At 32.6% G+C, this 15,000-nt stretch overlaps 2 protein-coding genes across 2 annotated transcripts in view; both read right to left on the bottom strand.

Annotated features, from left to right (window-relative positions):
- Nucleotides 1-84: 84 nt before the first annotated feature.
- On the bottom strand, nucleotides 85-11,497 carry LOC109095613 (DNA repair-scaffolding protein-like). Its single transcript, XM_042714916.1, has 6 exons — nucleotides 11,493-11,497; nucleotides 10,004-10,100; nucleotides 9,864-9,927; nucleotides 8,452-8,546; nucleotides 2,549-2,769; nucleotides 85-517 (listed from the first exon to the last, which is right to left on the bottom strand). Exons 1-6 carry the CDS (start codon nucleotides 11,495-11,497, stop codon nucleotides 385-387), a joined length of 615 nt encoding a protein of 204 aa, XP_042570850.1. The 3' UTR covers nucleotides 85-384.
- Nucleotides 11,498-12,308: 811 nt separating this feature from the next.
- LOC109104201 (microtubule-associated protein RP/EB family member 2) overlaps nucleotides 12,309-15,000 on the bottom strand; it is an 11,989-nt gene continuing 9,297 nt past the window's right edge. The window contains exon 7 of the mRNA XM_019117571.2: nucleotides 12,309-13,524. Within this exon, the coding sequence (XP_018973116.2) occupies nucleotides 13,450-13,524 (75 nt within the window). The 3' untranslated portion in view covers nucleotides 12,309-13,449. The remainder of the gene's footprint in view (nucleotides 13,525-15,000) is intronic.

A 15,000-nucleotide genomic window follows, 5' to 3' on the forward strand; every position in this document is an offset into this window, starting at 1 on the left:
TGTATTGTGTTTGTTTGTGTGTGTTTTTTGTTGTTTTGTTTGTTTTGTGATTATTTTCTATCGTCACCTTAATCACCTGAAACAAGCGCGCTTTCACAGCCTCCTACTCCTCCTACTGTACACAGCGAGATCTCATCGCTGGAATATTCTAGACATTTCATCAAGCATGACAAGCAGTTATGGAAATATGAAAACTGCGGGTTGGTGGTTAAATTCTTTCCTGACACATTCTTTGGGTCGGATCTGACACTGGCAGTACTGAAATGAAAGGCTTCATTTTTAATTGTGAAAACATTTATGATAATGTTTTCATTAGTGGTCAGGAACAGAGAACTCTGCACTAATGATCTGTACAGAGCTGACATTCAAGACATAATTGAGTCTTCACATAAACAGGCAGGATTCGGATGGATGTGTTTTACCAGCTGAGGTGGTTGAGCTGCACTGATGTCTCCAGAAGCTGATGGCTGATCTTTGCCTGCTGTGGAGCTGGTTCAGCCTTTCAGCAAGACCTCCCCTATAGAGAGATCACACAGATTCAGACACACAGAATCAACTGAATTTGAATGAATCCCACAGAATCATTCTAAAGCTAATTGCTTAGAATCAAATACATAAATTCAAATCACACAAAATCAATCCTTGAGAATTAAACCTACAGGTTTAAGCATTTTGAATCAGTCATATGGAATCAGTCCCACAGAATCATTCATATAGAACCAATAATTTAATACCAAACACAAAATCAGTCCTTCAGAATCACACATGATCACAATCAGAATCAAACCCACTGAATCAATCACACAGAATCAAACACACAATCTGGTGATTTAAACCACCCTGAATCAGTTACACAGAATCAAACCTATAGATTCAGTTGCATGAAATCAAGCCCACAGAATAATGTATACATGCATTCAATCACATAAAATCAATGATAAAGAATAAACGTGAATCATTTCTATAGAATAAAATAATGAATCTGACTGAATCAACTAGAATCAATCCTATAGAATGAGTCATAGAGAATCAACTTGAATCAGTCTCATTGTATCAGTTCCATTAAGAGAATTCATTTGAATCTGTTCAAAGACAGAGAGTCAGATCCATGGAATCAGTCATAGAGAATCAGTTCGAATCAGTCAAGTGGAATCAATCCCACAGAATCATTTATATAAAATCAATCAAATGGAATCAGTCATAAAGAATGAATCGTATAAACAATTACATGTAATCATAAAATCAACCGTACAGAATCATTTGTATTTGTAATGAATCCCATAGATTAGATTCTAAAATATGCCACAGAGTAAATTATAGAGAATCAATACCATTGACTCAGTAAAAATAAATCCCATAGAATCAGGCATAGAGAATCGATTAGATTCAATCCCATGAAATCCATCGCATACAATTAATGATATAGAATAAATGAAAATCATTCCAATAAAATTAACCATAGAGAATGAATCTGACTGAATCAACTAAAATCATAGATTCACAGAGAATCGATAAGAACCAATGAATCAATTCCACATAGAGAATCAATCTGATTCAACCATAGAATCAAACACAGAGAATCAATTTCAAGAAATCAATCATACTCACTATATTCATATTCACTATAATCTATATTCACAGAACAGGGAAAACTGATCAATAATTAGCTAAATGTTTTGTCTTTCATAAAACTTTATAGGCTTACATTTGTTACAGGCTTGTTAGCCAAACCACATGCTTCTTATTACCAGAGCAGCGCCATTCTGTATGCACTTATTAATAGTTAATTGCTTTATTATGTTTATGATGTACATGTTTGGGTTCATTTTTTTACAAGTGGGTGGTAGTTTTTACGTGTGCTGTAACCTTTATGTGTGTAGTCACATCAATGCATAATAAAAAATCATAAAAAGCCACAAGAACAGACACACAGGCAAGGGGTAACTTATCCTGAGGGTCAGCAGAAGGAGCGGTGAACTAACAAGAGCCAAAAAGAGACACAGCTCCCCCGTGAGGGAACAAACTCGACATGTCCTGCCTCTCCCATTCACAAAAACTTATAAACAACTCATTTATGGTAAAAACACCACGGGCTGGGCTCAATCTTTGATGGTGACTAAAAAGAAACTGCTGAGTAATATCTGACAAAAGACTCTCATGCATGTGGTGCTGGTTCTTGTGAGCATAGGAGGAAATACTCTGTTAAATTAAATAAGGTGACAAAAATGAGCAAAGGAAGCCGATCCTTGATAGCCAATCAAAACCCAAGCTGACCAGGTTTTTACGGTAAGGGTGTGGATGTATTATTAAACCTAGACTTTGAACCCTTTTGTATTCTGTGTGTTTACACTGATATGAATCTTCAGGTGAACTTGACGTCAAACTGTGAAAAAAACCCCAGTTAGAATATATCACAGTATGAAGGATTACTGTCAGTTAAGACGATAAATCCCAATCATAAAGCCAGTCACTGAACTCATAAATTGAGTTCATCTTGCACAGGGTTGCACTGAAATGAAGATTAAGATCCAAGTACCATAGATCATACCTTTCAAACCTCCTCCTCTTGAGAGAGTCCTCTGGGGTCTTGATGCTCTTAGGGAATTGTTTCTGACGTGTCTGAAGAATCGCCTGAGCAGATCGGACCCGCTCGCTGACCGACTGCCTGCTGGTCTCAGCTGCGTCCAGAAAGGAAGAGTCTGCTCTGCTTTCTTCGGGATCGTCATCATTATCATCATAAGAGGAGTAGTCTGAAATCTTGGTTGGTGACTAAAAAGGAGAGGAGAGTTTTACATTTAGTCATTTGATGTGCTTTTATCATTATGAAAAATTATTTTAATCGAAATAAAGATGAAATAAGAAACATAAATATTACATGAAAAACTTAAACTTCAAAACTTAAAATTAGAAATGTTGCCTTGGCAGCTAACTTAAGTTTAAGTACTAAAATTACAAAAACTGAAATAAAAATAAATTAAAAGCTAAACACAGAACAAAAAAAAAAAAGACAAAAGTACAGAAAAGATACAAAAATTTCAACTAAAATTAAAATGAAAACTGGAAATATAAAAATTAAAAGCTACTTCATAATATCAATAAACACTATAATAGTGTAAAAAATTTTATATAAATATTACTTAATAAGGAACATCATATGCAATGAAAGGACATGAAGACATTTACTTATTTTTGAAATATTAAAATGTAAATATTAAAAGGAAAAACTCAACTTAAATAAAATAAAAAATAAAATAAAACAATAGAAATAGAAATGCTGCCTCGGCAACCAACTTAAATAAAATAAGTTTAAGATTAAGTACTAAAATTACTAAAACTAAATCTTAAACAAAAAAACTGAACAGAATTATTTAAAAAAAATATACAAAAACTGAATAAAACACACAAAAAACTAAAATTTAAATGAAAACTGAAAATATAAAAATAAAATGTAGTTCAAAATATCAATAAATACTATCATCTTTTGGCACTTACAAATGAGGAACATCACATCACACTTGCATGACAAATAGGGATATGATACATGTCAGATTCAAAGCTGCACCATCAAGCCTCAAAGTCAAAAACTAACTGAAGCATTTAGTTCAAGGTCTAGCTCATAAAGATTCTTTCTTAAAGTTTCTAAGTTTGATTATAAAATGAACATTAAAAGTGCAAAGTCAAAAACCTTGACATAATATTGTGATTGAATGCCTTCAGCACAAAGACTTTCAAGAAAAACACCCTGAGTGTTCGACCTTCACTGCCAATCTGCCTGGAGGCCAATTAATCTTATAGGTACTCACTCCTCAAGCTAAACGCACACAAAACTCTTGGAAAACTCTCGGTCCACAATTACACAAATTATGGGACCTGAATGACGCCTCCTGACAGACTGCCGCCATACTGCCAAAGTGAAATTACAGACTAAACAGGTGTTACAAAAAAATGGCAGCCTGTGTTTTTACTTTATTCACGTGTCATGCTGGGATATGAAAGTCGACAGAGTTTCTAGCTGAGCCTTAAAAATGAACAGAACCTTAAAAAAGTCTTTACAGATGGCTGAGGGCCACCAAAGCAAAGCCAAAAACCCCAAGATATGAACCAGTGCCTTGTACAACATGATCATAATTCAAACTCACGTTTCACATGGATGCTAGAGAAGAAAATAAGAGAGAAGGGCAAAGATGGGAGGCTAAAAAATAAGAACTCAATGACCTCCCATTAATTCAATCCTCCTGCACATATCGTAAATCCCAAGGGGCCTTGAGAGCACTATCTGAGCATCTACCTATCCAGCACTGCATTAATTTCGACCTCTGTCCTCTGGAATCAGTCTTCTAAAGTACTGCCACCGAACTCTCAATCCACATGCAACTCCCACCCATGCTTCCTACATCTACTAAATCATACTAAATCTAAAAGCACTGGCTTTGTGAGATGCATACTGTTGAACTTGTTAGTGGTGCTTGCTAAGACAACAATCACTTTTTTTATTATTGCTCATACTTGGGGTTAAGGGTTTCTTCAAATAAATAATAAATAGGAGATAAAATAGGCGTAAAAAATAAAATGTCATAGACCTACATTCAAAAAAAAGAACAGAGAATATCTATAAAAGTAGTGCATCTGGATATTAAAATGACTTCGATGAGCAGTTTTATCCAATTATTATTATCCAAAAATTTTTTATCCATTTAATGTATTTTATTATGTCACATTTGTATATATGTATATATACATACATTACAATGTAGAAACATTATATATGGAAGTATAGTAATACTATAACAATATATATATATAGAGAGAGAGAGAGAGCGAGAGAGAGAGAGAGACAGAAAAAGGGATGGATGAATGGATGGATGGATAGATGGATAGATAGATAGATAGATAGATAGATGACAACTTTTCCCAAAGTTCCAGGAATGTTTTATACATGCATATATGTATATGTGTGTGTGTGTGTGTGTGTGTGTGTGTGTGTGTGTGTGTGTCTTCCTTATGCTCTGCTTTGGACTGATCATTGGAATATCTGTGCACTGCAAATTCAGTCCTTTGTGAAAATTACAGCATCGATTCTAAAGGCATTATGGGAAAATCTACAAAAGCAACCTGAGATGTGACAAGGGACATCCAGCCCGGACAAAGCACACACCCTCAAACAAACAATGGAAAAAGAAAGACAGAAGATACATTCCACAGATAGACCTGAAGATACGACCCGGGCCTGATGATATGTGATATATGACTCATTTACCTTATGACAGGCCGTAAATGACGGCTGTAAAGGGAACAGGAGAGGTTATGTTTGTGTGTATGAGTGTTTGTGGTTGCATTGTCACAAACTGGTTTCTAGTGGAAAAAATCGTCTGCCTTCTTATCATGTGGAGACACGAACGGCATTCCAGCCCGCCGAACAGCCTACACACTCTTTTATTTGAATCAACTTGACCCTGCAGGGCAGGCTGCCAGCGAACAGTGCACTACGCGTGCTCTCTGTCTTTCTCTCTCTGCGCAGTACACTATGTTCCTGGCCCAAGCTCAAAAATGTGTTCACCCTGCACTGGCAAAATGAATGGAGGAGTACACAAACATTTTGCTCTATCAAATCTATCTCACTCCCACTTTTTTTTTTTTTGGTCTAATTTAGAAATGTCATATAGGGGCAGTTCCCAAACCAGCGGGAACAGGACGGAACCGCTGCATTAATGGAGAGATGCCAGGCCACAGAAAATGTGTCATCACCAAGGACGCCCATGTTTAGTTTGTAATTGCAGGAAAATAAAAGGAACTGCAGGTGTAATTATTTGAGATATACAGCAACATGTGATTAATGTTTAGATGCATGTCTGTTATTTTCTTCTCTTGCTGCAAATGGACACAAAACATTTTTCCAGCGAAGGCCAGCCGAGTAAACAATCCGTTTTTTTAAACAAATGGTTTCAATCTTGAATCCAGGAAGCAGGGCTAATTTAAAAGACATTTTTAAAAGGAGGCATGGGAATAAGTGCTAAACATAGATGTGATTTGGAAGAGTTCAAGGCTGACAAACGTTTCAGATAGAGATGTTGCAGTATTCTTCATGACACCTTGGGAAAATTCAAAAATTATGTTTCAAAGATGCTCTAGATTGGGGGTTGTCGGGTTTTTATGTTTCAAAGATGCTCTAGATTGGGGTTTTTTTTTTTTTTTTTTTTTTTTTTTTTTTTTTTCAAAAACTGGTCTATTCTGGTTCTGATCAGTGAGGGGAAAACAAAACTAAATGCACATAATTTTTCCCATATCTTCTGTTGTTGATGTCACAGGTGTTTAATAAAACTCTATGGCATTTTGGCACAAATTCATCTGTCACTTGGTGAAGCTAGACAAATTATATAGATGTCAACACAGATAGTTTTAATGACATACTGCATTCTCAAAAAGCATGAATGTGCAGATCACGAGGTGAAAGAAAATGTGACTCAAAAATTCATCAAATACTGGTTCACTCACAAAGATAAACATGATTTGCACCGACCTCAATGTATTCTGTATGGTGAATGACTGCAGAGATTAATATTAATTATTTAATTATTTTATAATAATTTATTTATTCATTTTAATATTTAAAAAAACAATTATTGATAGTTAAATAATAATGTAAATATATTTTAATATATTGTATTTTACATTTTTTAAATAAATATGTGGATTTTATGAATATTATTATTTATTCAACCTCAGGATTTAATTTTGAGGGAATGTCTACAACAATCGTGGTACGGAGTTTGGTTTAAGAGTTTAAGGTGCAGCAAAACTAGATGAGAACCACTGATCTAGATTTTTAAGATTTGAAAGACCTGATAAAGGATCAATGATTCACCAGAGAACCATTTCTAAAGAGTCTTTCAAGTTTTTTTTTTTTTTTTTTTTTTTTTTTTTGATGACCCAAACATTTCCGATGACAAAGAAATCTTTGAGTTCTGAAGTGTTCTCAAATGACCAGACTAAACTACAAGGAAAAAGCTTTGAATGTTTGAGCAATGTGTGATGTGATGCCTTTCAACTATTCCAACTATTAATGAGTCAAATCAAAGATGTGTTTATGCAATCAACAAATCTCACATCATAATACCTCTTCAACATAACTAAGTAACTTACAGTAAGTGTGAATTGTACCATTATGACAGTAAGGTGCATCATGCTGAATTATGATAATCATGGTCAAAGATCTCTAGCATAAGACAAATCACATTATGATGTCATTGCTGATGACTCGGATGTTGGGAATAGCATTCCTGGGATAAAACATCAGGATATATCTGAAATAGATAACTGTTCTGTCATCATTTAATCACCCCCAAGTCATTCTAAAATCTGACTTTCATTCTGTGGAACCCAAAGGATATTCTGAAGAATTCTGCAACTGCTTGGGTCCATACAATGAAAGTCAATGGGATCCAATGATGTTTTAGAGGCCATTGACTTTCACTGTATAGACAAAAGCAGTTGCACCATTCTTCTTCTTCTTCTTCTTCTTCTTCTTCTTCAAAAAAGAAATATTTAAAAATAGCCAGATAAGGGTGAGTAAATGATGACAGGATTTTCCATTTTTTAATCCTGTTAAGTGTCTGGCTCATGACCACAATGATGAAAAAGACTGAGATCTCAGTACGTCTCCAGTCCCAGGACTGATCCTGAAATCACTGTGTTCACAAGTTATTAAACTACCTAATCGACCTTCAGTGCCTCAGCTTATTTACATCCTCACACCAGAGTGCACTACAAAGCATAGGTATACTTCTAATCTAATTGCTTTATTTCATTTACTATGTCTAAGACATCTCAGAAAAGACTTTCAGATGCAATATGCATTACATATAACATACAATTATAAGATGCATAATGGCAATTGCTCATGCACTGTACTGTCACTTCTAATGGTGAAAACCATCATTTTGAATTGGCATATCAACATATCTGAGTTAGACCAGCATTATATACCTTTTGTACCTTTATGCGATTTAAAGCTAAAGTCATTACTTAATTTCATGTGTCACGTGGAAAGCCATTGAGCCACATTTGATCTTATATTCAGATGACTTGTGTGACATATGTACTCTACAACATGTCTAATACCAAGAAAGGTTGCAAATAAATATTCAGGCCAAAGTTCAGTCCTAAATGGAGCAGGGACATTGAGAACCCTGATGAACGCTTAAGATTTCAATCAATATTTCTTGTGTGAGGAATCATTGCGCCCCCTACTGAGTAACCATGTGTCCAGTACAACTTCTCCCCGATCCAAAGCTTTCTCCTTAAATTTGTCTTTTAACAGTATTTCTTTCTTTCTTAAAAAAACAAACAGACAACAACAACAAAAAAACAAACAAAACAATAAATTTATGTTAAAATTAAATTTCTTTAATACACGTCCATTTATTCTGCCAAATAAAGATAAAACATACTTACAGCGACAGGATTTAGAAAGTCGATGTGCTCTTTTAAAGCTGACTTCTCTTCCTCTATCTCACTGTCTGAATCAATAGTGGGCAGGTCATCTGTCTCTGAGGGCAAAAGCAGCAGGTTACTGGGATTAAATAACAAGCCAGTGCATATTAAACTACAGTTATGAAGGTCTAGCACTGCATCCAGAGCAGAAGGTTCTGATTGGACGAGAATATTTTTACATCACTCCACATTCCTGACAGAACTTGTCAAGAAATAATTACACTACGCTTGTTGAGTAACATGTACTTTAACACTCTTTAAATGAGAAATACAAGGAATATCGTTATAATGGGGATTAAAAAGATACATTCTTTAATGCAGCTAAATTCTGTTCTACTCAAAATTATTCTGCCATATAAAGCACATGCATCATTTTTTGGGGGGGATTTCATCTGATGTTTTACAATTCAGGGCATGCATTTCAAACAGAATGGATCCACCCCCCCGCCAAAAAAAAAAAAATAGTTTAATGTTTTTATTTACATTTTTATAATTGTAATGACACATTTAATGTTGCATTTATAATTTACACATTTATTAAAAATATTTTTTGTATACATTTTCCACACACAAATTAAATTTTTAATCACACTTAAATTATCAAAAAAAAAGAAAAAAAAAAAGAAAAAGTAAGACAGACTGGCCCAAAACACTGTAATATTCGCCCCTGGCCAGCAGACATTCCTTATTGTTAAGCCCTGAAATCTGATTCTTCCTCTTCACTGGAGCTCCAGGCAATGTGAACCGCTCCATCTGTAACAGCATCTCTATTCCCTTAAATTAATATAATATATTAATTTCATTTAATAGTATATAGTATTCCCTTAAATTTAAATAGTATTTATATAATAATTTAAATAAATACTATTTAGCAAGGATGTATTAAATTGATCAAAATTAATAGTAAATACATTTATAAGGATTTCTATTTCAAACAAAATACTGTTTTTTTTTACTTTCTAATCATCAAATAATCCTTTAAAAAAACGGTATGACAGTTTCCACAAAAACAGGAAGCAGCACAACTGTTTTCAACACTGATAATAAAAAGAAATGCTTCTTGAGCAGCAAATCAGCATATTAGAATGATTTCTGAGGGATCATGTGACTGATCAAAATTCAGCTTTGATCACAGGAATAAATTACATTTTAAAACATATTCAACTGTAAAACATTTAAAAATAAATAGTAATCATAGTTAATAAAATTACAGTTTTATTTAATGATCAAATAAATGCAGCCTTGGTGAACCTAACTTCTTTAAATAACATTAAAAAGCCCAAATATCCGAATTATAATATCATTCTCTAAATCTTAAATCTAAATGATCATTAATCTTTACAATTCATAGATCGATTAATCTGTTCTATTACCAGTTACAGACGTCAGAGCCACTTTAAGTGTGCTTCTGCTCTTCTTCTCTGATGTTTGCAGCCTCTGAAACACAAACAGATGATGTTCAGTGCATCTGTGTAACAGACAGACAGCATTACGTATGTATAGTTTAAGGCACCGGGATGACGGGAGGGTCCAGGAAACTGTCGCCACATTTTTTATGGATGTTCTGGCAGATGCTTTTCCCGCCTTTCTGAAAGTGTCTTTCACATCGTCTGGGAATAACACACACATGTCCAGGTTTCTCTTGTGCAGAAATACATAATTAAAATCAACTAATACAAAATGTAATAATAATAATAATATATATATATATATATATAATATATATATATATATATATATATATATATATATATATATATATATATATATATATATATATATACATACAGTACAGGTCAAAAGTTTGGAAACATTACTATTTTTAATGTTTTTGAAAGAAGTTTCTTCTGCTCATCAAGCCTGCATTTATTTGATCAAAAATACAGAAAAAACAGTAATATTGTGAAATATAATTACAACTTAAAATAATAGTTTTCTATTTGAATATACTTTATTCCTGTGATGCAAAGCTGAATTTTCAGCATCATTACTCCAGCCTTCAGTGTCACATGTAACATCCAGTCTATCACATGATCATTTAGAAATCATTCTAATATTCTGATTTATTATGAGTGTTGGAAACAGTTCTGCTGTCTAATATATTTGATGAATAAAAGGTTAATAAAGAACTGCATTTATTCAAAATAAAAAAAAATTCTAATAATATATATTCTAATAATATATTTTCTTTACTATCACTTTTTATCAATTTAACACATACTTGCTGAATAAAAGTATTGATTTTATTTAAAAAAAAAGAAAGAAAAAAAAAATTACTGACCCCAAATTACTGACCAGTAGTGTATATTGTTATTACAAAATATTTATATATTTTAAAAACATAGCTTCTTTTTTTTTTTTTTTTTTTACTTTTTTATTCATCAAAGTATCCTAAAAAAGTATCACATGTTCTGAAAAAAATATTAAGCAGCAGAACTGTTTCCAACTTTGATAATGAATCATCATATTAGAATGATTTCTAAAGGATCATGTGATAATGATCCTAAAAATTCAGCTTTGCATCACAGAAATAAATAATAATTTTAAAGTATAATAAATTTAAAAACAATTATTTTAAATTGAAATAATATATCACAATATTACATTTTTTTTCTGTATTTTTGATCAAATAAATGCAGGCTTGATGAGCAGAAGAAACTTCTTTCAAAAACATTAAAAATAGTAATGTTTCCAAACTTTTGGTCTGTACTGTGTATATATATATATATATATATATATTTATTTATATATAATTAAAAATAGTAATGTTTCCAAACTTTTGGTCTGTACTGTTAAGAGTGACCACAAAAGCTCAAATAAAATGGTTTAGTATTTTACAATGCATATTATTTAATAGTTTACATGGCATTATTCTAAAATATGCAAAATATGAGTAGGCATGTCCATTTTTTGACTTATAAATACATATATGGGTCTCTTTCATTGTTCTATTTTCTTAGATTAATTGTTTTAATTCATATTTCTAGTTCCACGGAGTTTACTGCATGCTGTAATGATGTGTAGTGGATAAAACACTTCGACTGGACTGACAGTGAATGAATAAAAGTGATTTTCCCAAACATCTAAAACATATTAAAAGTTTGAGAAAGTCTGTTTACGGGGTGTTTATTGATCGCTTACCTTGCCCGTGATGTTAAGCAAGCGTTTTACAACTGTATCTTTCCTCAAATAGGGATTATTTCTTTATTAAATGATAACTGTTTACATCGTTGTGTTGTAGTTCACTAAACTGCAGCACGCAGGAAGTTTCTTCTTCGCTTCGTCTCGCCCGCTCTTTCAGTTCGTGAGGCTGCGCGCTACTGACACCTGGCGGCCAGAGACGCTTAATGAGCTGAGCACAAGATCGTTTCACAATTTATCTTTTTTTTTTTTTATCGACTAAATAAATAAAATCGTCGGTTTTTGTCAAAAATCATACTCTGTTGTTCTCTGAATACGTTTATTTATATGAAAACTAATAAATTAAATACTAACGATAACTGAAAAATAATAAACCTGCTCCTTTTCCATAAAATATGCTAGTTTGTGTGATTTGCCAAATATTTTTTAAAAGCAATTCAAAGTAAAATTCATGCGCAAACCCTAAACTTCTCCATACAGCACGCTGTTGGAGTTTCGATTGCATATTTTCTTTATATTAATGACCAGCGTCAAACATTTAGTCTTTTGTGTCTCATATAAATTACTTAAAATAGTGGTATTCATGATCTCAGAGATATTCAACAAAACATATGTCTAATATATTGGACAAAATGAATAATTTCACCCTAAATCTTAATCATAATAAAAACAAATGATTTATTCCTTTTGAAAGCGAAAGGGTTTTATTAGAGGGCAAGCCTATCATATCTCCAAAGATTTTAAACAGCAAGTTAAACATACAAAAAAACATTTTAACATCATTTTTGTTTTCATTTTCTTTTTTTTATTAAATATGTAAAAAGCAGGTCAAGTTATTCACAAATAAAATGCAAACATGCAACACATCTGGGGAATGCATACGGGGAGATACTGTGAGGGAAATAAAAAGAAAAACATCGTCTATTTATAATTATTAACAGTACATTTGTTTACATTCCTTTTCATTGTACACAATAATAAATGACATAAGCGTTGACCTGTGGAGAATATTGACGAGTATCGGGAGATCACGAGGATGCTGTTTTCTGTTCAGAAGACCTGTGCTTTAGAACAACAGTTAACAAAAATCTTTAATATGCATTGTTTTATTCAGATGACGCCGGTTTCTTTTACTGTACATATAAAGTAAAACATGTTTAGACGCAGAATACGGATTGCACGGTTCAAATAAAATGCTTCCTATCAAACACTGTGATTGGCTTCCACCTCTGTGAAGCTGAGACACATTTACCCAAAAAAAATGAGTATATTTAATCTAACATGGAGAAAAATTTAGCATTGTTTCCAAACGAATCACATTGGTTTATATTACCAGTGAGCATTAGGTTATAATGCTAAATTTACCGTGGTAACCAATGGTTAGTCTTCTTGAGGAATCTACCAGGAGGCGATATTTCACAAACTGTATTAATAGCTCTCTGAGCTAATCTTATTGTAATATTTTTAAATGTAATGGTTTGATACGTCACATCTAACAGCTTAAAGAGAAAAATGTCAATTCTCCTTCATCGGTGCGGTGAGGTGGTAACGCCAACAGACTTCAGTTAAAGTAAAAATGTGCGGTGGTTATCACAGGCTTCACACAAACAAGATTCACCATTTAAGCTGCTGTCAGATGACATGTTCAGGGCTTCAGAATGAAAAGAGAGACACGTTCGAATATTTGGCCAATTTGTCTCATCCCTAGATCACGAAAGCGAATGAGAAATAAACCGTCATGAGTTTGAGGAAATGAACCCAAAGCAGTTTTCTGACTGAGTGCATGTATGATCAGGTGTCTGTTTGATTGACAGCTGGTCAGTATTCGTCCTGTGTGTCGTCAGGGACGTCCTCCTCCTGAGCCGGAGCCTCATGCTCCTCTCCGCCTGCCTCCTGCACACACACAGTTGTTTGTTATTTCTGAAGATCTTCTCATATTAGGAACATGAAAAACCGCACTATGTATGAGCACTTGATTTGTAGAGTTACAGCACAAAAACAGCATAGCTATGATGTCACAACTAAAGAGTATATTGATTTATGACCATTCAGACATACATCTATTTAGTACTGAAGGACAGTTTGAACTAGAGCAGGAGTACAAAATGTGTTAAAAATAACAGGGCATTTATAGAAGTATAAGAGGGAGAAAAATAATCATGAAATATTATGACCTTTTTTTGGCCTTGACCAACATAATAAGTGGACTTCGAGGGGAAAATGTAAATGTAAGTGTAGAATATGAATATTAAAAATAAACAATAAAAGGTCTATTTTATTAAAACAAAAAAGAAAATAAAAAACATTAATAATACTAATATTATATGGTGTGATGTTTTGTTAAATAACTATAAAACTATTAATTTAGATATGATTAACATATTAAAAGAACGTTAAAATAGTAGTAGTAGTACTAATAATAATAATTTGTGAATGGTGTTAAAATTTTATTTAAAAAAAAAAAAAAAAAAAAAAAAAAAAGAGCAGAAAATGTTATATATATAATATATATATATATATATATATATATATATATATATATATATATATATATATATATATATATATATATATATATATATATATATATATATTATATATAAAAAAATAAATAAATGTGATGTCTCTTATTAACTCTTTCCCCGTCAGCATTTAAAAAAATAAAGTTGCCAGCCGCCGCCAGCAATTTTGATGATTTTCACTAAAGTTTGATGGTCTCCAGTATATTTTGCTGTATGAATATTTGAATATGCAATACACCAAAATAAAGATCAGAGCCTTTTAAACAAAAAAAAAAAAAAGTTTTATTCTAGCTTAAAGCATTCTTTTTTTAATCAACACTTGAATTTAGGTAGGTTTCATAAAAATGTATAGTTTTGAGCAAAAATGTGAGAAAATCACATTTTTATCAAAAACTACATCTGGATAATATTATCAAAGCATAAATCCAGTAAATCACTTCCATCAACACCTCCAAAGCTTGCACAGCTATATACCACTTCCTGGATCATCATTTTTACTCCATAACATTATGCAGTTTTCATTTATGTGCTGTCTATTGCTGATGATCGCATTATTTATCATATGCATCTGTTTACATAAGAGATCGCTAGTTTTTGCATCCTGTTCATGTGTGTTTTTGTTCGGGAGGTTTTGTACTCGTTCAGAAGATGTGTAATAGCGCCCCCGAGTGTATAACAGTGAAAACACTAAAAGCCGTAAAAACTCGTCAATGGTGGGGAAAGAGTTAAAATAATAATAATTTGTGTGATGTTTTATTAAAAAGCAGAAAGTAGATAGATAGATAGATAGATAGGTAGATAGGTAGATGGATAGATGGATAGACGGATAGACGGATGGATAGATGGA

Source organism: Cyprinus carpio, chromosome A24 (assembly GCF_018340385.1).
Source record: "Cyprinus carpio isolate SPL01 chromosome A24, ASM1834038v1, whole genome shotgun sequence".
Classification (NCBI taxonomy): Eukaryota; Metazoa; Chordata; class Actinopteri; order Cypriniformes; family Cyprinidae; genus Cyprinus; species Cyprinus carpio.

Bases quoted from the DNA above. Each gene is read 5' to 3' on its own strand.
- LOC109095613 (XM_042714916.1), bottom strand. The intron at 8,547-9,863 runs GTAATAGAACAG...TTTTGCCCTCAG, and splicing joins GGCTCTGACGTCTGTAACTG to AGACAGATGACCTGCCCACT. The intron at 518-2,548 runs GTATGATCTATG...ATCTCTCTATAG, and splicing joins AAGAGGAGGAGGTTTGAAAG to GGGAGGTCTTGCTGAAAGGC.